The sequence below is a fragment of the Pongo abelii genome, chromosome 7 (assembly GCF_028885655.2).
Source record: "Pongo abelii isolate AG06213 chromosome 7, NHGRI_mPonAbe1-v2.0_pri, whole genome shotgun sequence".
NCBI classification, from domain to species: Eukaryota; Metazoa; Chordata; class Mammalia; order Primates; family Hominidae; genus Pongo; species Pongo abelii.
The window spans coordinates 70,462,175-70,488,410 of NC_071992.2; the positions used below are offsets into that span (position 1 = coordinate 70,462,175).

General features: G+C 41.2%; 2 protein-coding genes across 6 annotated transcripts in view; one reads left to right on the forward strand and one right to left on the reverse strand.

The window, feature by feature from the left end:
- TMEM68 (transmembrane protein 68) overlaps window positions 1–15,997 on the reverse strand; it is a 37,325-nt gene extending 21,328 nt beyond the window's left edge. Inside the window, exons 1-3 of one of the 5 annotated variants that reach the window (XM_002819089.6) lie at window positions 15,877–15,997; window positions 4,586–4,630; window positions 3,285–3,678 (exon numbers count right to left, since the gene is read on the reverse strand). In XM_002819089.6, the coding sequence (XP_002819135.1) occupies window positions 3,285–3,609 (325 nt within the window). In that variant the 5' untranslated portion in view covers window positions 3,610–3,678; window positions 4,586–4,630; window positions 15,877–15,997. Of the gene's footprint in view, window positions 1–3,284; window positions 3,679–3,774; window positions 3,918–4,071; window positions 4,353–4,585; window positions 4,631–15,840 lie in introns of those variants that run through there. The other 4 variants (XM_009243816.4, XM_063726655.1, XM_054561626.2 and 1 more) reach the window with 4 other exon arrangements.
- A 199-nt stretch (window positions 15,998–16,196) lies between these two features.
- Window positions 16,197–26,236, forward strand: part of TGS1 (trimethylguanosine synthase 1) — a 54,895-nt gene continuing 44,855 nt past the window's right edge. The window contains exons 1-2 of the mRNA XM_002819088.5: window positions 16,197–16,327; window positions 25,357–25,421. Coding sequence (XP_002819134.2) covers window positions 16,227–16,327; window positions 25,357–25,421 — 166 coding nt within the window. The 5' untranslated portion in view covers window positions 16,197–16,226. The remainder of the gene's footprint in view (window positions 16,328–25,356; window positions 25,422–26,236) is intronic.

Genomic DNA, 26,236 nt, shown 5'->3' on the forward strand with positions numbered 1-26,236 from the left:
CGAGACCAGCCTGGCCAACATGGTGAAACCCCGTCTCTACTAAAAATACAAAAATTAGCCAGGTGTGGTGGCATGTGCCTATAGTCCCAGCTACTCGGGAGGCTGAGGCAGGAGAATCGCTTGAACTTGGGAGGCAGAGGTTGCAGTGAACTGAGCTCACACCACTGCACTCCAGCCTGGGACACAAGAGTGAGACTCTGTCTCAAAAATAAATAAATAAATATAAATATAAATAAAAAATACATATTTTTAAAACAGGAAAAATTATTAGTGACTCAATGTAAAATAAAATACCATTTACACTGTTATATATACACAGATATCATAATGCTGTAAACTTTAAGTTCATTCACAAACATGACTTCATTTTTATGTATTTAAACAATTCTTTAGAAATTTCCTCATTCTATTCATGAAAAAAACAAAAATAATTTTGTACAATCTTATTACATGTAGGGGAAAAACTTTAATCACAGATTTGAACTAGAGTACAAGAAAATCTGTGTCCTGTAGTAGAAGCGAGATCAGAGGCTCATGCCATCCCTGCCCCTTCCTTCCACACTGCAAGCCCTATTTTATGTCTCTGTAAACAGAAGAAAGGGTTTCAGTAGTGGGGGTAAATGACAGGATGAAAGGTGGTGGACCTGGAGAGGGGATGACATCTGGAAGCTTCCTGCTAACACAGCCTCAGTTCCAGGCTTGCTGTTTGTTCTCGTCCCTTAGCTAATATTACCTGCCTGCTGTCCTCTATATGGCTACCAAGGCCAACAAATTTATTTCTTACAGCAACGCTGTGCTATTGGCAGTTAGCAGGGAATAGAAAAGACTTAAGTAAGATCCACCTATGCCTCAGAGGAAAATATCCTATGTATTTGATCACAGAAGTTGGGAAGTCAGGATATTCTAAGGAGTGAATAAAATGGTGATCATGGCACTAGCCGTAAGATCCACATTCCCTTCCCATGTCACCACTGTCAGACACACCATTACAGACCACAGCCTCCACTGGTCCTGGCAAAAAGAAAAAAGTGAGCATCCAGAGATCAAGGGCAGAATCAGACTCAAAGAAAAAGCATGAAAAAGAAGGAAATCTAGAGTGGTTGTAATAGGAAAGGAAAGTAAGTTCTTAGGGCCATATTCCTCCACATAGAACAGCTGTCTCAAGAAAGGCTGCCACTTGTATAGAAGACAAAAGTAAAGTCCAGAATATGGAAATCTGAAAATACTGGTCTGTTTCTTTCCGTAAGTGTATTCCTGTCTGATCAGCTACAAAATAAACATTCAAAAAATAAAGACTTCAGTCTAAATTTCAGAGCAGAAAATACATTTCGAAAGTAGTTTATAAGGTCTTCACAAAACAGATTAAATTAAGTATGATAACTGTGATTCTAGTATGAAATAAGCTACTCAAATAGACTTGAGAATGTTTTGAAAAATAATTTAATGATATTCCAAGATTTTGTATGTTTCCATATTATATCATTTCTTTCCAATTACATAATTCTAACTCAAGTAATTCAATTTACTTTAAGCTCTACAAAACAGTCACTGAGTTTGTCTGAGGATCAACTGTCCCATCAAATACATTTTCTGAGCAATAAAGAAACTCCTTTGAAGGATTCTATACAGAATATTACCAAGGTTCTCTCTGGTTTTACAGAGTACTTTTTTAAATAATGAACAATTGAACTACTCACATAATACCAAACCACCTGGTTGAAAGCAGAAAAATCCAATTAATCAAATATTTCAAAAAATAGTTTACTATAGTGCCAGTAAACCTTAAAACCTAGGGCTATTTAACCGTGTCACTCTTAAAGCAGATGTGATCATACTACTCCCTGCTGAGAAAGTATCAGTGCATTACCACTCTAGTCCAACATTTTCAAACCCCTTGAGGCCCCAATTGCCTATAAAGTGACATTACATTATTTCATGTATCATATGAGCTAACTGTGGCTCCCAGAGTACTTTTCCACCTTTGTGCTTCTGCTCACATGGTTGCTATTACTTGGAGCACTTTCTGTTCATGTTTCCCTGTCTAGCAGTAGAAATCTTACTGCACTTTAACTCCTCCTCCCTCAAGACTCTACACTCAGTCCCCAAGTTCTGTTTATTTCACCTCCAAGAGCTCTCTCAAATATATACTCCCAGGTATCTGGGGTTGCAACCTGGCCCTATTCCTAGTATACCCTGGGCAAATAACAACCTCTCTGTGCCTCAGTTTCCTCATGAGTATAATCGGGGCACCACATAGACTCCATTACGTTAATGAGATTTAAAGCAGTTAATTTATATTAAGCATTTGACAGTGTCTGGCATAGGTAGGTGCTCAAAAAGAATTTGTAGGTTCACTAAGTATGTATGTAGTATTAAAATGACAACACATTAGTCTAATAAGCATGGCACTGGTGATTTTTGCTAATAGCAGTCTAATAGTTCAGTGATATATATCCTCAAGTGTCATTTTAAAGTCTGTGCTTCCTTCCATGTCCTTCTATGAAACCACAGTGATGCTCAACAACATAATACAGAAAGCCAATGTTTGTTACCTGCCTATTGAATCTTCAATATTTTTGTGTAGTCTAAAAACAAAAGAGACCAACAAACTAGGTATTGGTGGAATAATGAAGTAAAAGTTGGTAGAGTGAAACACTAACCACTTAAAAATAGGCCACCAGAGGGCAATTTTCATGATGGCCAAACAAAGAAGAACCACCAATCATTAAGTATACAACATCAAAATTTCTCGAGTAATAAAGAAAAGAATAACTATCCTGGAGAGAAATCTATTGCTATCTAATTCAGAAAGACACACCAACCTCAGGAATGAATCAACAGAAAATGGGTAAATTTTGGTATGCAAATTATATTTAATGTAATATTATTTAATATTTCATTTTTTTAAATCCACACTGGTAGAGTCAAACTTATTTTGAACAGAAGTAAATGCTAAATAATTGAAGCATTTTTAAAGCAGTTTTCTATAGCTTTAATTAGACTCTTACTCTTTTAGATGTTTTAAATATAAATTTTCTTATTTCAACTTATAGTCTACAGTGCTGCGTGGTTCTTTGTTTAATAGAAACCAATGTCTATGGGAAAACTCATTTTAAGAAAGACACATACATATGCACAATGCATGCAAACAGGTAACAGGGAATAGCAAATATCACTTCTATTATATTTTTCAGTATCTTCTCAATCAATAAAATGGAACGGTAACACAGTTCCAATGCAGCACACATGAATGGCAACACAGAGGTGAAAGTATCCTTGCTTACCATGCCAAACGGCTGCATGTCCATCCCACAGAGTTGCCACTGTTTTCCTTGCACCATCCCATAAATTATGAGAGTAGGCTTCTTTCAATACATTCTTTCTCTTATAAATGTGTAAGAAAATAATAGTAAGGTAGAGAAGAAAGATAGTAAAGTAAGGAAGTATTAAAAGTATTAGTGGTGTAAAAACCCACAAGAGATAGTTTGCAAAATTCAGATAGTCCTCCAACTGCTCCACACCAAACCATTCTTCAAGTATGTGAATCAGACAAATCATATAGGGCACAGAATCCTGTCCTACACCACAGGTTTGATTTTTGTCTATCATTTTTCTTCAGGTGAAAATGACAAATTCAGTTTCTTTCTTCATTGCCATAGCAGGTCGTTAATTTTGACACTAGAAGGGAAAAATAATCCAGTATTATTTTCTCCACAGCTATAAAGTTAAATGTTTTACTCTACTTAAATAGTATATAGAGTCATTTCTTAATACCAAAAATGAGTAGATGGTTAATGGTTAACTTTGTTGCAGATTTAAATGTGAAAATTATAAGGTTTCATCTGTCTGCTCATGAAGTATGTTGTGTTTAGCTTTTGAAATAATTCACTATAATTGAGAGAAGAAAATAAAGCTATAATTAAGAAAAGAAAATAAAGCTGATGAGGAATATAATTTCAGATTGATTTTAATAATTTGACTCATATCTTAATTGGATCATGTTGAAAACTTAGATCTTAAACCAAGTCATATTGAGATAACTTTTTTTTCTTCTTTGAGATGGAGTCTCACCCTTTTGCTCTGGCTGGAGTACAGTGGCACGATCTCGGTCACTGCAACCTCCACCTCCCAGGTTCAGGCAATCCTCCTGCCTCAGCATCCCGAGCAGCTGGGACTACAGGCATGTGCCACCATGCCTGGCTAATTTTTGTATTTTTAGTAGAGACAGGGTTTCACTATGTTGGCCAGGCTGGTCCCAAACTCCTGACCTCAAGTGGTCCACCCACCTCAGCCTCCCAAAGTGCTGAGATTACAGGCATCAGCCACCATGCCCAGCTGTATTGAGATAACTCTGCACAAAAGAAAACATCAATATCTATCTAATTCAGTAAAAGTAACCCAATTCTTTAGGATATGATGACATACATTTATGGATTTTTTTTTTTTATAGAGAAACAGATTTACAAAAGTTCATTATGCAATAAAAATTTATCAGTACTGTTTTTATCTTAAATCTTAAATGACTGAAAATACAACTGTATAATTATTTTACAAATTCACTCTCTAAAACATTCACTGGACTTACCAGAAGTTAGATAAATATCTTGTCCCAAACTTCAATGTCTGTATTCTGGAAAGCACAGTAAACAAATGTAAAAAATAAATTACTAAGAAAAAAAAGATAATCATTAATACCTAGAGTTAGAATTTCTATAAAATGAACAGCAAGAGATATTCATAAATGTTTGAGAAATATTATTATAGGCCCACACTTGTATATTACAATTAAAAAGTACACTCATGCTACCATTGTTTTGGTGAAGACAACTCTACACTGTTTAGTGCCACTATATAGAGCCCCACCTAAGAATTTTTTTTAAACAAAGTTTTCAAAAGCTTTGTTTCTTAGGAGAAAAAGTATGAAGATGTATAACTATGATTCTTTTTAGTAACTTTGCCAGATAAGCTGAAGGTGAAACATAACATTCAATCATACAATTATATTAGCCTTATGATAATATTTTCCTACAGAAGATTTCCTTTCTCCATACTTTGATTTTATTCTTAGAGCTATTTTATCATTATTCTATACTATATAATCTTACTGAAAATTATCTCAAGTCCTTTGTAGCTGAGGCAAAAAATGAATAAATGAAAGCAAAGGATGAAAGGAGAGGAGGAGATGTACATATAAGAAAAATTTATTGTTTTTATTCTAAGATTATCTTGCTAACTGGCTTATTAGGAGGGCAGGCACTGACTTGTTTTCCCAGGAATGAAACATTTCATCTAACTTCCTTGTAACCAATAGCATTTACTTGTGAGAAATCTGGTCTGTTATGGTTACAGGAGATGAACATAGCAAACATTGAGCCCACAACTTGGGCTTTATTTACATCATCATCTAATCAATCCATATAAAAAGTCAAATCACCGGCCGGGCGCGGTGGCTCACTCCTGTAATGCCAGCACTTTGGGAGGCCGAGGCAGGCGGATCACCTGAGGTCGGGGGTTTGAGACCAGCCTGACCAACATGGTGAAACTCCATCTCTACTAAAAATATTAAATTAGCTGGGAGTGGTGGTACACGCCTGTAGTCCCAGCCACTCGGGAGGCTGAGGCAGGAGAAACGTTTGAACCTGGGAGGCGGAGATTGCAGCCAGCCGAGATTGCACCATTGCACTCCAGCCTGGACAACAAGAGTGAAACTCTGTCTCAAAAAATAAAAATAAAAAAAGTCAAATCACTATAATTTACCCATGTTTGATCATTTAGAATGCAACATAGCAAAATTTAATAGTTTTTATTTATTTATTTTTATTTTTGAGATGGAGTCTCGCTCTGTCACCCAGACTGGAGTGCAGTGGCAATCTTGGCTCACTGTAACCACCTGGGTTCATGTGATTCTCCTGCCTCAGACTCTCGAGTAGCTGGGACTACAGGTGTGTGCCACCACGGCTGGCTACTTTTTTTTTTTTTTTTTTTGTATTTTTAATAGAGATGGGGTTTCCCTATGTTGGCCAGGCTGGTCTCGAACTTCTGACCTCAGGTGATCCACCCGCCTCGGCCTTCCCAAGTGCTGAGATTACAGGTGTGAGCCACTGCACCCAGCTGAAATGTAATACTTTTTAAAATGAGAGCTTTTCCCACTAGGATAGCTACAGAAAATCGCCAAAAATGGAAATTATCAAGTATTTGATGATGTAGAGAATTTAGAATTTCATATACTACTCATGGGAATGTAAAATGGTGTGGCTGCTGTGGAAATCAGTGTGGCAGTTCTTCAAAAAGCTAAACATAGAGTTACCATATGACCCTGCAATTCTATTCCCAGGTATATATCCACAAAACGATTAAAATATGTATTCACACAAAAATTTGTACACAAATGTTCACGGCAGCATTATTCATAATACAGAAACAAATGAGTGGATAAATAAAATGTGGCATATACATACAACAGGATGTTATCCAGCCTCAAAAAAGCCACATTAATAGAAATGATTGCATTTCTATTAAATATCCAGAGCAGGCTAATCCATAGAGACAGAAAAATTAAGTGGTTGTCAGGGCTGGGGAGGGGAGAATGAAGAGCGACTGTTAATGGAAAAAAACAGAGGTATCTTTGGGATCATGAAAATGTTCTGGAATTACATAGTAGTAACGGTTGTAAAATCTTGTAAATATACTAAAAACCACTGAACTATACACTTTTAAATAGTGAATGTTATGGTAAAGTATATCTCAACTTAAAAAGAGCTTTTAAATATTGTTAATAAATTAACGAAATATATAACCCCTCATATATGTTAAAAGCAGCTTTTCCTAGCCCTGAAAACCAATCAGCATTTTTATGATATGACCCTAACTACTGCTTAATAAAATTTCCTACAATAATCTAGTCACATTTCCAATTATTTTTTTGAGACAGAGTCTCGCTCTGTCGCCCAGGCTGTAGTGCAGTGGCACTCACTGCAAGCTCCGCCTCCCAGGTTCACGCCATTCTCCTGCCTCAGCCTCCCGAGTAGCTAGGACCACAGGCACCCGCCACCATGTCTGGCTAATTTTTTTGTATTTTTTTTTTAGTAGAGACGGGGTTTCACTGTGTTAGCCAGGATGGTCTCGATCTCCTGACCTCGCGATCCGCCCGCCTCAGCCTCCCAAAGTGCTGGGATTACAGGCGTGAGCCACTATGCCCAGCCCACATTTCCAATTTTTAACAGGATAGTAAAATCCTGTGATTTTTTATTTTATTTATTTATTTATTTATTTATTTTGAGACAGAGTCTCACTCTGTCACCCAGGCTAGAGTACAGTGGCTCACTGCAACCTCTGCCTCCTGGGTTCAAGCAATTCTTGTGCCCTAATTACAGACGTGTACCACCACACACGGCTAATTTTTGTATTTTTAGTAGAGACAGGGTTTCACCATGTTGACCAGGCTGGTCTTCAACTCCTGGCCTCATGTGATCTGCCCACCTCACCCTCCCAAATTGCTGAGATTACAGTTGTGAGCCACCACACCAGACCAAATTCTGTGATTTTAAAACTTTGTTTCAAACCTCCTCAGACAAACTGGTAATAGAATTACACCTCCTATCCTCTTAATCTACATTCTGATTGATTATACATACTTAAAGAACACAGTAATGGGAAGAGGGTCACAGTACAGGCAGAGATCCAGTGAGTGGACTACATGGAAACTTTTGTGAGACCTAGTAGTTCCTTAGCACTGCTGTATGTAAGAACCCTGCCCACAAATGGTCATTCAAACTTGATTTTGATTTAAACCCTTTCAGAACAGCAACTCAAAAGGTGTCCCATTCAGTCTTCACAACCATCCATCAAAACTACTAAAAAGGTCTTCCTTATACTTACTTCCCCGTAACTTTTCCCTACCGGACCTAGTTTTGTACCACAGACCCTCTTCCATTAAATAACCTTGTAAGTTTAAAAACAGCTGCCATGAGCCACAAAATTCCTTCTCCAGTCAGAATCCTTAATTCTTTCAACCACTTCTCAGCCCCTGGTTTCTTAAGCTTTCAGCACTCAAGACCACTCCGAGTTGCTGACTCCAGTTATCTGATACTGACAACACCATGTACGGTAACCCCTGTGCCTCCGTTTGCTAAAACCTATAAAACTAGGATAATAATCCTATCTACCTCATGAGATTACTGTGATTAAATGGGCTAATCTGTGTAAAGAGCCTAGAACAATACCTTACATGTAATCAGTGTTACATGTTTGCTATCACCATCATTCATAGAATCACAGCAGCTTTTTTGGTAACTCGATCATACTAACTCATTCAGCTAAAAATATGCTACTATTTTCTACATCTCTACAAACTGCACTTGAAAAAAACCTTTTTGAGCCCAGCAAAGATTATACATCTCATCTGCTTATTAACTTTCATGGGGTGGGCTAAGACATAGCCTATCCTTTCAGTCTGTTTCGGGAACACAGTGGATGACGTGAACGGGCTTAGGAGCCAGACTGCACATAGTGGAATACTGGCTTTACAACCTTAAGCAAGTTACACCTCTCTGTCTCATTGTTTCTCTGAAAATGAAGATGATAAATCATTCTATAAAGACCTATTTAGTACCTATATACCCTAATATGTACCACCCATTTCCTCAGCAGCAAATAAAGCAAAGTCTACAACCTCAAGTGGCCTACATCCTAGAGGGGGAAGATAGACAATGAACAAAGAACTAGTAAATACATACTATGTCAGATGATGACAGGTGCTAGGGAGAAAGATAAACAGCAGTGTAAGAAGAATATGGAGTTCTATGTCAGGCACCGGAGTAGGGGAAAGGAGGGGGTTGCTATGTTATATAGGGCATTCTGGGAAGACTTCTCTTAAAGATATTTTTCAGCAGAAACCTGAGGAAGTAAGAAAGCAAACAGTGTAGATACTTAGGGGAAGAGATTCCTAGCCAAATGAACAGCAAGTGCAAAATATGTGCACTTGGTGTGGCCTGAGGAGCAGCAAGGATGCCAGGCTGAGAAAGTGACAGGGAGGGCACTTGGAAATGGACCAGAGAGGCAACACTGTAGAGCTTTCTATGCACCTTTTTTTTTTTTTTTTTTTTTTTGTTTGAGATGGAGTCTGGCTCTGTTGCCCAGGCTGGAGTGCAGTGGCATGATCTCCGCTCACTGCTTCTCCACCTCCCGGGTTCACACCATTCTCCTGCCTCAGCCTCCCGAGTAGTTGGGACTAAAAGTGCCCGCCACCACGCTCGGCTAATTTTTTGTATTTTCAGTAGAGACAGGGTTTCACCGTGTTAGCCAGGATGGTCTCGATCTCCTGAACTTGTGATCTGCCCGCCTCGGCCTCCCAGCACTGGGATTACAGACGTGAGCCACCGTGACCAGCCACTATGCACGCTTTTGTCTAAATGAGATGGAGAAGGCATCAGAGGGCGCTGAGCAGAAGGGTGAGGTTGCCTGGCTTGGGTTTTAAGTGGCTGCTGTGTTGAGAATATACTACACAGGGAGCAAATAGGAATATTTGCAATAAGCGATGAAAGTGGCTTACATACATGTGGCAGAGGGAAGGCAGTAGGAAATGGTCAGTTTCTGGATATATTTTGAAGATAAAGCCAACAGGATTTGCTAATAAATTGACATAGAATCTGAGATAATTATATGGTGTTTTGGCAACCTGAGTTTGTATCCTGGGAGGCTCTGCCACTTACCATGTGACCTAGCAAGTACTTAAATATCTTTCTGCCTCAGTTTCTTCATCTGCAAAATAAAAATAGCATCTACCTAAGACTATTGTGAAGATTACGTGTAAAAAAACTCTTAGAAGAGTGCCTTCTACCATATAAGCATTAACTATTGCTATCATCATTATTATTCACTTATAAGCATTAACTATTGCTTATAAGCAACTAAGCATAGTTAATGTTTATCGCATATAAGCATTAACCATTGCTATCATCATTATTATTAGCTTGCTTGTGAAAAAAGAGTTGCAGAAAGAACAGGTTTGAGGGTGGGGTGGAGATCAGGAATTCCACTTTAAGCATGTTAAGTTTAAGATGTCTATTGGACATCCAAGTGAAGACATTAAGTAGGCAGCTGGACATCAGCAGTTTAGCAGGAAGATCAGGAGTAGGATACAGGGTATAAGTAGATGGCCCTGATATAAATCTAGGAATTGGTAGCATATAGACAATATTTAAAACCATGGAACTAGAGAAGATCCCTCCAGGGAATGAATATAGAGTAAAAAAGAATTTCTGGCCAGGCGCAGTGGCTCACACCTGTAATCCCAGCACTTTGGGAGGCCAAGGCGGGAGGATCACCTGAGGTCGGGAGTTCAAGACCAGCCTGACCAACATGGAGAAACCCCGTCTCTACCAAAAATACAAAAGTAGCCGGGCGTGGTGTCGCACACCTGTAGTCCCAACTACTTGGGAGGCTGAGGCAGGAGAATCGCTTGAACCTGGGAGGCGGAGGTTGCAGTGAACCGAGATCATGCCACTGCACTCCAGCCTGGGCAACAACAGCGAAACTCTGTCTCAAAAAAAAAAAAAAAAAAAAAAAAAAGAATTTCCAGGACTGAGTCTTGAGGCACCCAACATTTTAGAAGTTGGGAAGACAATGGCAAGCCAGCTTCCTCCTTGCAGAAGTAGTATCCTGGAAGTAAGAGCTTCAAGAAGGAAGGCATATTCTTCTGTTTTAAATGCTGCTGACAGGCCTAGTAAGGTAAGAGATCACTTCCTTCCTGTAGGAGACAGCTTTAAAAAAAAAAAAAAAAGAAACAAATGATAATTGATCACTGGATTTTACAACACTGAGGAAACTGGCAAACCCTGATAAGAGATGTTTTGGTATAGTGGGAAACAAAACACTTTGGACAGGAGAGGACAGGAACAGCTCCCCTTTACCCTTGAAGTTCAAGAATGAATGGGAGAAAATGAATTGGAAACAGCAAATATAAAAACTCACAAAGGAGGAAAGAAACAGGTGGGTATCTAGAAGGGAACACAGGTGAGCTGTTCCTTGCTGCTGCTGCACCTGCTGCTTTAAGACAGAGGCCAGGCATGGTAACTTACACCTGTAATCTCAGCCCTTTGGGAGACTGAGGCAGGAGGATCTCTTGAAACCAGAAGTTCAAGACCAGCCAGGCAATATAGTAAAAACTCATCTCTAAAAAAAAAATTTAGGCCAGGTGCGGTGGCTCACACCTGTAATCCCAACACTTTGGGAGGCCGGGGGAGGGGGGGCAGATCACTTGAAGCCAAGAGTTCAAGACCAGCCTGGGCAACACAGTGAAACCCCATCTCTACTAAAAATGCAAAAATTAGCCAGGTGTGGTGGTGCATTCCTGTAATCTCAGCTACTCGGGAGGCTGACGCACAAGAATGGCTTGAACCCAGGAGGTGGAGAGTGCAGTGAGCCAAGATCATGCCACTGCACTCTAGCCTGGACAACAGAGTGAGGCTCTGCTCAAAAAGAAAAAAAGAATTAAAAATTAGCCGGGCATGGTGGCATGTACCAGTGGTCCCAGCCACTTGGGAGGCTGAAGGGGGAGGATCACTTGAGACTGGGAGGTAGAAGCTGCAGTGAGTCATGATCAAGCCACTGCACTCCAGCCTCAGTGAAAGAGCAAGAGACTCTGTCTTTAAAAAAAAAAAAAAAAAAAAAGGCCAGGCACAGTGGTTCATGCCTGTAATCCCAGCACTTTGGGAGGCCAAGGCGGGTGGATCACTTCAGGTCAGGAGTTTGAGACCAGCCTGGCCAACATGGTAAAGCCCTGTCTCTACTAGAAACACAAAAATTAGCCAGGCATGATGGTGCATACCTGTAGTCTCAGCTACTTGGGAGGCTGAGGCACTAGAATTGCTTGAACCTGGGAGGCAGAGGTTATATAAGCCAAGATTCTGACAGTGAACTCCAGCCTCAGGGACAGAGTGAGACCCTCATCTCAAAAAAAAAAAAAAAAAGATAGGAGAAAATACACCCATGTTCAATGTCAACGATAATTCATCAATGGGAGTGAGAAATGGATGATGTAGGAGAGGAGATAATTGTTAGAGCTCTGTCCTTGACTAGGCCAAAGGGGACAGGATACAATGTACAAGTGGATGGCCCTGAGAAGTTTGTGCCAGATACTATTCTAAATATATCAGTAAACAAAATAGTTGTCTGAGAAAACATACGAAAAACACTTACTCTCTGGCACATAGTAGACACCTAACAAATGCTGGCTAAATATACAACTGAACTGTGTTCGTCTAAAACTTTTTTTTTTGAGACAGAGTCTCACTCTGTCACCCAGGCTGGACTGCAGTGGCTTGATTTCGGCTGACTGCAACCTCCACCTCCCATGTAGCTGGGACTACAGGCAAGCACCACTGCACCCAGCTAATTTTTGTATTTTTAGTAGAGATGGGGTTTCGCCATGTTGGCCAGGCTTGTCTGGAACTCCTGGCCTCAAGTGATCTGCCCGCCTCCGCCTTCCAAAGTGCTCGGATTGCAGGCGTGAGCCACCCTGCTTGGCCTCATCTAAATCTTTAACAAAAATCTGGATCAAAACAGTGTCCTAAAACCTGCTACTAGAGAACTATCACAGGAATTTGAATAAAATGCCTTTCAGTAGATAAAATGTAGCACTTACTTTTTGATAATATGACAAAGTGTCTTTAAATCTCAATGCAACCCCTTAATTGTGCAGATAACAAAAAAAGTAAACACAGAAAGCCAAGTTTGCTTGCTTAAAATTACTAAATTAATTCAGTAAAAGCCAAGAATTAAAATTAAAATCTAGTCCTCTTCCCTCCTGTTCTGGCTTCCAATACACTTTCTTTGATATATCTCTCTTTTTCTCTCTTGACAGAAAGACTGAAAATATTAAGATTGCAATTTCTGTCTTCCCTATACTTCTGCCTGGCCCTTCTCCTTCCCCCTCAATTTACCTTGGGGTGTAACTGACTTCTTATCACTTTATTTTAATCCAAGAAAAATGACATGGGCCGGGGTGGCTCATGCCTGTGATTCCAACAGTTTTCGAGGCCAAGGTGGAAGGACTGCTTGAGTTCAGGAGTTTGAGACCAGCCTGAGGGCAACATACTGAGACCCTGTCTCTATCAAAAAAAGGTTTGCCAGGCATGGTGGCACGTTCCTGTAAGTTGCAGCTACTCAGAAGGCCAGGGCAGGAGGACTGCTTGAGCCCGTGGAGCCAAGGCTGCAGTGAGCTATAATGATCACACCACTATACTCCAGCCCGGGCAACTGAGCAAGACCTTGTCTCAGAGGGGGGGAAAAAAAAACAACAACTATGTATTAGAAGACGTTTTGGGGGAAATACAATATTTTAGTTACCAAAATTCCAGGTTATTTTCTACAGCCCCCTGCCCCTAAAAATCTAAAATAAACACAGTCTAATGCATCACATATGAAGTATCTTAATTTCCCTATCTGGAAATCATGTAACTTTTGTAAAAACAAGTAGACAAGGCCAGGCATGGTGGCTCATGCCTATAATCCCAGCACTTTGGGAGGCAGCGGCAGGAGGATCACCTGAGGTCAGGAGTTCGAGATCCAGTCTGACCAATGTGGAGAAACCCCGTCTCTACGAAAAATACAAAATTATCCAGGTGTGGTGGCGCATGCCTGTAAACCCAGCTACTCAGGAGGCTGAGGCAGAGAATCGCTTGAACCCGGGAGGCGGAAGTTGCGGTTAGCCAAGATCGTACCATTGCACTGCAGCCTGGGCAACAAAAATGAATCTCCGTCTCCAAAAAAAAAAAAAGTTGACAAGCTCAAATATCACCATATTGACATTGATGGCGAGGATATGGACCTTACAGATGTTTAAAATCAGAGTATTTCAAAAACAATAAATCAGAACAGAGAACTTTTTGGCTTTCAATAATACCTTAAGAAAGTGTATCTATTTTAGGCTGGGCTTAGTGGCTTATGCCTATAATCCTAACACTTTGGGAGGCTGAGGCAGGCAAATCACTTGAGCCCAAGAATTCAAGACCAGTCTGGGCAATATGGCAAAACCTTGTCTCTACAAAACACACACACACACACACAAAATTAGGCAGGCATGTTGGCATGCCTGTAGCCCCAGCTACTCGGGAGGCTGAGGTGGGAGGACTGCTTGAGCCTGGGAGGTGGAGGTTGCTGTGAGCCGCAATCGCGCCACTACACTACAGCCTGGGTGACAGAGCAAGATCCTGTCTCAAAAAAATAATAATAAATAAAAAAAGAAAGTATATCTATTTTGAATACCCATTACCAGTACTTTTCCATTTTACTTTTAGTATATAAGTCACATTGAGAACATTCTGAAAATGCCAATTAAAAGATATAGTCACTGAAAAACAAGTTTTCCTGTTTCCTTTCTGCATATTTAATAATGGTTTAACAGGTACAGCACTGTTTTACTGAATAGGACTTCTACTTCAAACCATGAGTAAAGCTGCAATTTAGTATTTGTCAAGATAGCTGGTAAATCTAATCCTTTTAGCTTTAATACTTTTTTTATTTCAAGCTTTAAACTCGAGGTTCTGATACAAATTACCCTTCAAGACTTTTTTTTTAATCCTAGAATGCCCAACTTCTAGCTAAAATTTTCCACTCCGTTTCATAATTACTGTTCTATCCTTATTATCGTAACCCAGCTACTCATCCCAATAATGCTGCACATCTATACTGGTATATCTGTAACCGTGCAGCACTCTTACCTTCTTGAACCACCAAAATCAGCCTTTGAACCACCAAAATCAGCCTATCTCCGACCTCAAAGTAGGGCAGCAGTAAGGAGATGGGAATAAACATTTGAAAATGAATATTTCTTCTAACTAGTAAATGTGGCCAAAATACTATTCAAAATACCATTCAAAATGCCTGAATTTTAGCTCTGTTTTTATATAGTTCTAAAGAAGTACCAATACTATTTTGGCATTTCGTAGCACCAACCACGTCCGAAGCGCTCCAACTTTCAAGTCTGAGCTCGTCTCTGAAGAAGCTGCCCGTGCAGCCTCCATGAATACCACACACCAAATACTAACTGCTTTTTAAAGATCCAGCAATGCTGCTGTTTCCATTTTCTCCATCCTATTTATGCGCACATGAACTTTTTTCTTATTAGATAATTAGTAACTTGAAGGCAGAGACCTGTTTTACAGGCTGAAAACCCCAGGGACCGAGACAGCACTTGACGCCTACAAGGTCCAAACCGACGCCAACTAAGCGCACAAAGGAAAGGTGTAATATACATCGTTTCGTTTAGTCCTCCCTGCAGCCTCATGTAGTAGTTACTATTAATCGTCCCCATTTCACAGGTGATCAAAGTTAGGCTCAGAAAGGTGAAGTTGCCTGCCCAGGTCACAAGGTAGGACCAGGATTCCAAGCCTGATCCGTCTGGATACGAACGCTCTACCCACGCGGCCTTCCCCCTACACTCTCGGGATCACCACACTTCCCCTCGGCTTTTACACCGGAGGCTCGACCTGGGTCCCGGAACCAGCGAAGCCACTGGGCAAGCCTAGAGGCCTCTATAGAGGCTAGAGACGCCTCGCCCCACCAGATGCATTAGGATGAAACGCGCCGAACCGAAGGTTTAGAGCGCCAGGGGAGAAGAGGAGTGGGGATATCAGGCTCTTTGACCCAGAGGAGGGAGGATCTCCACACCCGGCCACTCTGGAGCCGGGGCGCAACACGGAGGCCGGCGGGAAGCCTAGCCTGCCCGCGCAGACTGGGGATTCCGTGGCGGCTCCTGGAAGACTGGACGCGCGCGGCCTCCGCCGCTCCCAGTCCCGCCAGACTCGATGCTGGGCTAGAGAAGCGCGCGGGCCGACGCACCTCGGATAGGCGGGGGCAGGGGCAGCTCTCCTTTACCCTAGAGAGGCGACAGAAGCTCTTCGGGGGCTCAGTGGCCAAGGGGGCGGACAGATTTGCACGGCGGATTCCTCCGAAGCAACCCGTGTGAAAGAACTCAAGCGGAGGCTGCAGCCCGGGCCGCGATGGGGGTGACACCGCCCGTGGTCCCGCCCCTTCCCGTGGCGGCTCGGAGCCACTTCCGGTGGCGGCGTCCCGGCTAGTTCCCGGCGCGAGGGGCACCGGGCCAGTTTCTGTGTCCTCATCCAGGGCTTGCGGGCGAGGCCTGGTTTAGGTCTCCAGTAACGGAGCGGAGGCCCGGCAGGCGCGACCCGGGCTGCGTACGTCAGAGCTGCCTCCGAAGTGGTAAAATGTGCTGCGAGAAGTGGAGCCGCGTGGCGGAAATGTTTCTCTTCATTGAGGAGCGGGAGGATTGTAAGATACTGTGCCTTTGCTCCAGGGCATTTGTGGAGTAAGTAGAAACGAGAATCTCTTCATTTACTAGCACAGTCATTACCCAGAAATGTAGGTATTGCAAACGTGGTTGTAATTGATCCCTGAAACCAGCCAGAGCATCTGAGCCTTGGGCACGTTGATGTTTAAGAAAAACAAAACCCTCAGACATGACGGAGTGGTCGCCCACTGCCATTATTTTTATGTGAAGGACTACATCTACTTGGTAGGCTGCTATGAAAAAATGTCGTAGGTGCTAGATGTCATCTCATATTTGTAAATCGAGGGGACATTTAAAAATTGGGGGAAGCGACATGTAAAATGAAATCTCTAGTAGATATGATGTCATAAAGTGAAAGTTTAAAGTTGAGTGACTTGCTTTGGGTAACGTCTTTTTTTAAACCTAAAAATCTACTTAAGCCCAAATGCACATAATTAAAACTTCAAACTAGTTGAGATAAAAGACTTAACCATATTTACATCAGTTTTTGTGATATCTTTATTTTGGGGAAATCTTTGTATCAGGTAAAAATTGCCCCACGTGGAAAATAGCTAGTATGCAGGAATAATACCGCCAAGATAATTGAATTCTAGAAATTGTTTTCTTTATATTAAATGCGTGAGTTAAGCCACTTGAATCTTTTTTTCATCTCTATAACGGGCATATTTAATCTCACATGCTTATTTTGTTAGAGTTAAATCCTTGTGGAAGTGAATTTTATGTGATAGACTTTTAATATAGTTTAGTAGGATTTAATTTTGAAGGAATTAATTTTTCTCGTGTAATTTTGTGGAGTAATTTGAAAACGCAAAAAGTTAAACTTGTTAAATTTAATGTAAAAAGTATTGTCGCCTTTTTAGTCAGGCATGCATGTAATCATACAATCATTCAGAAAATGTTTTTTGTGCTCTTGTATATCAAGTATGCTGGTAGACACTGAGGTACAAGACATTCTGTCCTTGCATGTATTGAGTTTACTTCCTAGCAAAGAAGATCAATATTAAGACAACTGGTTACATTATTACTTGGTTGGTTATAGTTATAAGTGCTATGAGAGAGAAGTGCAGGATGCTGTGAAAACAAATAACTTTTTCCAAGGGTCACAGAGGTTTCTTTGAGGAAGTAGCTTTTGGAAAGAGGTCTAAGGGGGATAAATTGGGGTAAGTTTCAGTGGGAGAAAGCGTTCTCTGCAGGCTAAACTCAGTGAAGGCCTTGAGGGAGCAAAAGAAAGCCTGGGAAACTGAACAAAATGGCTAGGAGGGAGGGCACGGTGGTGCACACCTGTAATCCCAGCGCTTAGGAGGCCGAGGAGCAAGGATCACTTGAGCCCAGAAGTTGGAGACTAGCCTAGGCAACATAACAACACCTCATCTGTACTGAAATTTTTTTAAAAAATTAGCCAGCTGTGGTGGCACATGCTTGTGGTTCCAGCTACTCTGGAGGCTTGGGCCAGATGCTCTCTTGAGCCCAGGAGATCCAGGCTGCAGTTAGCCATTGACGTGCCTGGATGACAGGGCAAGACCCTGTCTCGAAAAAAAAAAAAGAAAAGAAAAGAAAAAAAGACTGGGAAAGAAAGAAGATAGGGTGTGCACAGTAGGCAGGATCAAAACCTGCAGGACTTTGTAGACTATAGGAGAACCTTAAGCTGGGGAATGACATGATCAGATTTGCATATTTAAAATACTACTCAGGCCGCAGTGTGGAGGATTGTTTGGAGGAAGAGAGCCACTTAAGACCATTGTTTAGGCAAGAGATTATAGTGACTTGGATGAGGATAAATGGCAGTAGAAATAGAGAAAGGAAGAAAGATGGGAGGCAACTTGTTGGGGGTGGGGACTGAATTGTATTGCTGCCTTTCACTGAGTTAGGGATCACTGGAGAATCATGGATTTTATTTTGGGTCAACGGAGAAGAGATTAGAGTTTGATTTTATACATTTTGATTTGGGGGTACCTATGAGATAACCAAGAGTAGATGGTATAAGCAGTTAGATATATTGATTTGGAGCGCTGGAGAAGTCTGGGCTAGTTTTAAAAACTTGAGCCATTTAGCCTTAGATAGTAATTGAACCCATTAATGAAGGGTGGGAGAGGGGGATCCATCTTTGAGGAATTCCAGCACTTTTTAAAGAAAGAAGAGATGGATTAACTAGGAAACAGACAAGCCTAAGTACACTGTCACCAAGTGTTTCAGTGAAGGTGTAATCAACGTTGGAAAGCTGCCAAAATATCAAGCAAAATGAGGACTAAAAGTATCCACTAGAATTGACTAAATCCCTTGGATCGATTGATTGTAGCAGGAAGAGCCGCAGACAAAACCCCTCAAACACCAAGTTAAAGAAGGAAGGGGTTTATTCGGCCAGGAGCGTCGGCAAGACTCTTGTCTCAAGAGCCAAGCTCCCCAAGCGAGCAATTCCTGTCCCTTTTAAGGGCTCACAACTCTAAGGGGGTCTGCATGAGAGGATCGTGATTGATTGAGCAAGCAGGGGGTACATGACTGGGGGCTGCATACACCAGTAATTAGAAAGGAACCAAAATGGACAGGGATCTTCACAGTGCCTTTTTTTTTTTTTTTTTTTTTTTTTTTTTTTTGAGACAGAGTCTTGCTTTGTTGCCCAGGCCAGAGTGCAGTGGCGAGATCTCTGCTCACTGCAAGCTCCGCCCCCTGGGTTCACGCCGTTCTCCTGCCTCAGCCCACCAAGTAGCTGGGAATACAGGCGCCCGCCACTATGCCCAGCTAATTTTTTGTATATTTAGTAGAGACGGGGTTTCACTGTGTTAGCCAGGATGGTCTCTGTCTCCTGACCTCGTGATCTACCCGCCTTGGCCTCCCAAAGTGCTGAGATTACAGGCCTGAGCCACCGTGCCCGGCCCAGTGCCTTTTTTATGCAAATAACCGATTAGGTCGGGAGTGGATCTTTAACTACCAGGCCCAGGGTGTGGCGCCGGGCTGTCTGCTTGTGGATTTCATTTCTGCCTTTTAGTTTTTACTTTCTTTGGAGGCAGAAATTGGGCATAAGACAATATGAAGGGTGGTCTCCTTCCTTAGATGACTTATTAAGTGCCACCACTAATTGTTCTACATTTTGTACTGACAGAGACTCTCCTTAACCAGACTTTACACAGGCTCCTCTGAGTGAGCTCTCCTTTTGATTAGGCCTTGTCATTTGGGACTTGTCTTCAACCTATCTGGTCCAGTTTTAACAGGAATCCTTCAAAGTCCATTAGTTTTTTTGTTTGTTGGGTTTTTTTTTTGGTGGTGGGGGGGTGGTTCTTGGGTGTTTTGTTTTGTTTTGTTTGTTGGGTTTTTGGAGGTTTATTCTGAGACTGGGTCTCACTTTGTCACCCAGGCTGGAGTGCAATGGTACAATCACAGCTCACTGCAGCCTCAACTTCCCTGGCTCCAGCAATCCTCCTACCTTGGCCTCCTGAATAGCTGAGACCACAGCTATGCACCACCATACCTGCCTGATTTTTTTGTTTTTTGTAGAGACAGGGATCTCACCTTGTTGCCCACACTGGTCTGGAATGCCTGGATACAAACAGTTTTCCCACCTCAGCCTCCCAAAGTGCTGGGATAACAGGTGTTTTTTTTGTTTGTTTTTTGTTTTTTTTTTTTAGCTAGAATCCTGCTAAGTCCATATAGCAAGATCTTCCCACCCTTAGTATCTGATCACTCTGGCCTACCCTCAGCAAGAATACTGTTGGTATAGCAACAATCCCCCCAGGCTGGATGTCTCCTGTTAGTAATTTTCCATCCACTGACCATGCCCCCTGAATTCTGCCCATTGGCTATCTTCAGCTGTCTTTGCTATATTTGAAGTTGAGCAAAATTTCTCTCCATTGCCATTATCTTTTTTTTTTTTCTCTTTTGAGAGAGAGTCTCACTCTGTCACCTAGGCTGGAGTGCCGTGGCATGATCTCGGCTCACTGCAACCTCTGCCTCCCAGATTCAAGCAATTCTCGTGCCTCAGCTTCCCAAGTAGCTGGGATTACAGGAGTGCACCACCATACCCGGCTAATTTCTGTATTTTCAGTAGAGATGAGGTTTTACCTTGGAGGCTGGTCTCGAACTCCTGACATCAAGTGATCTGCCCGCCTTGGCCTCGCAGAGTGCTGGGATTACATGCATGTGGCTACTATTATGTTGATTACTATCGCAATTATCCTAAATAAAGCCTTTCTTTACCATTTTAACAAATGTCAGAATAATTTAATTTTTTTTTTTTTTTAATTTAAGCCTTCTAGCAGCCCCCTGAGGTATGTCTTGTTATCCTCACTTATTCAAGTAGAAAATTGAGTCTTGGCTGGTTGTGGTGGCTGATACCAGTAATCCAAGTACTTCAGGAGGTTGAGACAGGCAAATCGCTTGAGCCCAGAAGTTCAAGACCAGTCTGGGCAACATGGTGAAACCCCGTCTCTACTAAAAATACAAAAAATTAACCAGGCATGGTGGGGCACTCCTGTAGTCCTAGCTGTTCTGGAGGCTGAGTCCAGGAGGTGGAGGCTGCAGTGAGCCAGTGAGCGGTGATCGTACCACTGCACTCCAATCCAGGTGACAGAATGAGACCCTGTCTCAGAGTCTCAGTAGTGGCCTAAAAAAATCACATAGCCAGGAAATGGCAGCTTTAGAATTCTACCCCACATCTGTATGACATGAGAGCCTTTCTACTATGCTACCAGTTGGCATAAAACACGATTTCATTGAATCTCCCTCATTAAGGTATTTAAGTAGTCTAAAGTTACTAGAACAACTGGTGTTCTGTTCAGACACTTTAACATTAATATAGATTCGTGGAGATAGAGGACTATTCTGGAAACTGAAGAGCCTGTATTTCCCTCTGATCATACTCATGTGACAGTGTCTGATGGTGATCTCTAGTCTTTCATTTATGATACAATGAAATTGTTTGATATGTTTTCCCCCAACAGGTTCCTGAGTCAGAATTTAAAAGAGTAGTGACCTTATAGACAGCATATCTGTCTGCTTTTACAAAACTCAGCTGTGTGGCCTTGGGCAAGTCACATATTATTTCTGTGATCCCCTTTTAACACTTTCAGAAAGGGCTTCCTTTCCATTTTACTACTTGAAAATGAAGCTGATTCACAGTCCCTTTGCAAAAGAGGAATTGCTACTTGTACTTCAGAGATTACTAAGAATCTTTTATTCAGCATTTATTTCAGCTGCCCGAGTGTCAGGTGCTGCAATAGAAAGATGACTTAGGCATCATAGTGATGATTGCTGTATTCAGAGGTATGAGGATAAGAATTCAGGTGGCTGCTTAGGGCTCTAAGGAGAGCAGTATCTTAGTGGGATTACTACAGTCCAGGTTGGGTCTCCTGCTTTACAATTCAATAGTTAAGATTTATTTAGTCCTTACGTGTGCCAGGTCCAGAAATTACAACAAATCTCTCTATTTTTGAGGCCATCAGTTCATCCAGAGTCATTATGCTCTGTGGATTAAGGTGCACTAATCAAACTCAAAGACGGCTTTATAGAGAATACTTAGCAAGTACAATGGAAATTCTTCAAATGCCAGGCATTAGAAATACATCATTCCCAGTGATGAATGTTCTTGGAGATACTTGAAAGTTTTAAGTAAGAAACAGTTTTCATAAAAATATAACAGCTGGTATTCTCTTGTTGCTGATCTTTCTACCTCAAATTATCAGTAGCCTTGGAACATGCTAGTAATAACCTTGGACATCTGATTTAGCTCTCACGCATGAGGAAAGGCCTTTCTGCCACTTTCTCAGGACCTGACCTGTTAAGCTGGGCCCATCCTCCAGAAGGTTTACAGGCTAGCATGGTGGTGGGACCAAGAAGCTCACTAGAAAAAAATACCTGGCTCTGTTTAGGAGATGCAGGCCAGGAAAGGAGAGTCACCTTGCAGTCAGTGGCAGCCTGGCCTACATGCTTAATTCACGGCCCACAGTATGATCGGGTACTGATGCTACTTTTAGGAAGCCCTCCTTCTAAAAGAGAAGAGAGAGAGAATATAAGTTATGAAATATAAAAATTTGAGATTTCTCAACTCACCTCTAGAAAATAATACACAATTGGATTTGAATCAGAATGACTTTTAAAACACTATTTAATGACCGTCTTATCAATTCCATTGAATTTAATCTTTTCGAACTGAAACGTATGTGCTTTTCATTACAAATAATTTCATATGCATTCTTTTTTTTCCTTTTTTTTTTTTTTTAAGACAGTGTCTTGCTCTGTCGCCCATGCTGGAGTGCAGTGGCAACCTCCACCTCCTGGGTTCAAGCAGTTCTCGTGCCTCAGCCTCCCAAGTAGCCAGGACTACAGGCCCACACCACCACACCCCGCTAATTTTTGTATTTTTAGTAGAGACAGGGTTTCATCATGTGTGCCAGACTGGTCTCAAATTCCTAGCCTCAAGTGATTCACCCACCTCAGCCTCCCAAAGTGCTAGGATTATAGGCATGAGCCACCATGTCTGGCATGGCTTTTTTTTTTTTTTTTTTTTTTGAGTCAGAGATTTGCTCTGCTGCCGAGGCTGGAGTGCAGTAGTATGATCATTGCTTACTGCAGCCTCAACCTTCTGGGCTCAGGTGATTCTCCTAGCTCAGCCTCCCATGTAGCTAGAACCATAGGTGTGCACTACTACACCCGACTAATTTTTTTTGTTTTTTCTAGAGATGAGGTCTGACCTTGCATAACCTGGGTCTGTCTGATGTTTCATCAGGAATAGTTGGGTCATGCCTTAGCAGGAGTGCCGCAGAAATGATGCTATGCCCAGCTCTGTGTGGCCTCGGGAGGCACTTTTTGTAGACAGTATACCATCATGGGTGATGTTGCTGAATGCCAGGTTTTCTACTGTAAAGTCACAATGGTTCCCTTTGTATTAATCAGTATTTTGTGGGGGCATATTCCAGTGTTATATCAGTGTCCTGTTTTCCAGTAAACCCACAAGCCTTGGCCTTCATTGATAACTTCCACCTGAATCAGCTACCTCTGTGAAGGATGCCAAGGAGTGGTTCTTGTCTTCTTCACTCCTACTGCATTTATTAGTTAGTATTCTGTAAGGAGCGCTTTCCCTTCTCTCCCCATGTATTTATTCATTTATGTTAACATGGAATCTAGATTCTTAGTTTACTAACAGGTTATATTCCATTGCTAACATTAATTTGGTGCTGATATTGTCTCTGATTTGGCCAGTGGGGAACTCTTTGAAGTGGCTCATGTGTCCTTTTGGTATTTCTAGTGTTGAGTGCTTCCTAATCTTCTGGCATAAGATGACCCAGGTTTATCTTTTACAGTTCATTCTCCAACCCTGGAATTGTCATTTCTCCAGGGCAACTTGGTTCCTTTTGTGGAAAATAGTATTTAGAAACCAAAGCTGGCTGCTCATTGTGCTTATTGCTCCTGTGCCCTCTTAACAGAGAGAGTTGAGCAGTGTATATATGTGTGTTTTACACGCATACATGAATGTGTCTATGTGTGTATATATACATATACACACATATGCTAACACTTTTAAAAACTATTTTTATGTCTGCTGTGTATATAAACTTAAATGCCATGAGTTTTTAACAGTACTTCTAATGTTGGCCCAACACCTGAGGTGTCCTTCTAGACTTCCTTCCTATCAGATAATGTCTTGAGCCCACCTTGCTTTTAAATAACCTTCTTCATTTCTATTAAAAAAATAAAAACCAAAAATGTTTTATTTAAAAACATTAAAATAAATTTTAAAATAATAAAGTAAATAAGTAACCTTCAACAAGGGGAATCTTGGCTAACATTATCTTCAACACATTTACATATTTGCTCATTATAACCAACTTGCAACCAACCATACTGGTCCTCTCCTCCACCTGACACTTCAGTGCCTCATATCTTTAGGTGCTGGTGGGCAGACCAGTGATGCCTCCTGTGCAGCTCCTGCTTCCCACCCCCAGTGCCCATGTTCTTGGGGACCACTTGCTGCCAAAGCACATTTGCACGTCACCCCCTTGCCTGTTCACCATCCTGCTGAGTCACCACCTACTTTACATTTCATATAGTATCTCCAAAAAAGAAGCAAGAGGATGTGAAATAGAGCAAGTACACTAGAATTTTATTTAGTTAAATTTATTGTAGCTCCATTAGAAAAGTTATGTTAGCTTCCACTTGCAATTGGCCTTCTTGTGGCAGTTACAGTGGAGTTTATTACAGCTGAATTTATAGTCAGGAAGATATTAAAAGCAAAGTCTTCCACTTTTTTTTAAGTATTCTGTCAGGTTTATTTTGGTAACCTTTGCTCAGACCATGAATACCTTGTCTACTGTTCACAATGGATAGTTTGTCTTATTAGCAAATGGATTAGGGTCTGCATATTGATTTATATGTATGTAAGCTAAATCTCTCCACTGTTACTCAGAACAAAATTTAGAGACACCCCATTGTTTATATATCATAAGAAATATCAGATGTCCAGGAGAAATTACACTTAATTTTTTTTTTTTTTTTTTTTTTTTTTTTTTTTTGAGATAGAGTTTTGCTCTTGTTGCCCAGGCTAGAGTGCAGTGGTGTGATCTCAGCTCACTGCAACCTCCGCCTCCCGGATTTAAGCAATTCTCCTGTCTCAGCCTCCCGAGTAGCTGGGATTGTAGGCGCCTGCCACCACACCCGGCTAATTTGTGTTTTCGGTAGAGACGGAGTTTCATCATGTTGGCCAGGCTGGTCTCAAACTCCTGACCTCAGGTGATCTGCCCACCTCAGCCTCCCAAAGTGCTGGGATTACAGGTGTGAGCCACTGTGCCCAGCCTTAATTTTAGTAACTAGCAGTTATAGTAATAAATGCTACCATGTGTTAAGCATTGTGCTAAATATTTTACATATACTATCAGTCCTTACAACAACTCCACGAAAAATGTATTATTGCCTCTACATTATAAGTGAGGGAAATGTATTAGCAGATTGCTTTTCTGTTTCATAAGCTTTTTATTAATTAATCTATGATGGCTTGAGATTTCTTTCCCTCTAAACTTATGGCTTAATTCATTTCAATATGAACTGCTTAATCTGCTTCACAGGGATCGAAAATTGTACAATTTGGGATTAAAAGGCTATTACATCAGAGACAGTGGCAACAATTCAGGTAATATAGTATAAAATTCTATAACTCTTTTTTGCTGAAATTACCCATATGTGTTAATTTATGTATAATTTGTTATAATATTGTATTGATTTCTTAGCATAAAATATAAATGCCAAATAATTCTGTAATCAGACAATTTTTATTTTCTTTTATAACATGGTTCTGGAATCTCTATGAAAGCAGATCTTTTATTTTTCTATAGCTCCTGTGCTGACTTAATGTAGCCTCTTTTGCCCTGTGCAGTGTTCCTTCCTGAGTTGCCGCCATTAGATAAGAGCAACCTGGAATTTAAAGCTTTGAAAAGTAGGGAATGTGTGGTTTCTGGCTGGGTGTGGTGGCTCATGCCTGTAATCCCAGCATTTTGGGAGGCCAAGGCAAGCAGATCACTTGAGGTCAGGAGTATGAGACCAGCCTGGCCAACATGGTAAAACCCCATCTCTAATAAAAATACAAAAATTATCCAGGTGTGGTGGTGGGCACCTATAATCCTAGCTACTCAGGAGGCTGAGGCAAGAAAATCCCTTGAACCCAGGAGGCAGTTTGTAGTGAGCTGAGATCTTGCCACTGCACTTCAGCCTGGGCAACAGAGTGAGACTCCATCTTCAATTTAGAATATGTAAATTCTAATCATAATACACTTCATGAGAAGTGTATTATGTAGGTAAATGCTGCAGGATTAAAAAATGCTGCAGGATAAAAATTCCAGGTGAACATCCTGTAGTCTTTTGCCTGAAGTAAAGAGACTGTCATCTTGGTAAACTTTCCCAAGTAACAAATATAATTTATACTGTACATTGAGCCTCACTTTGGTCTCT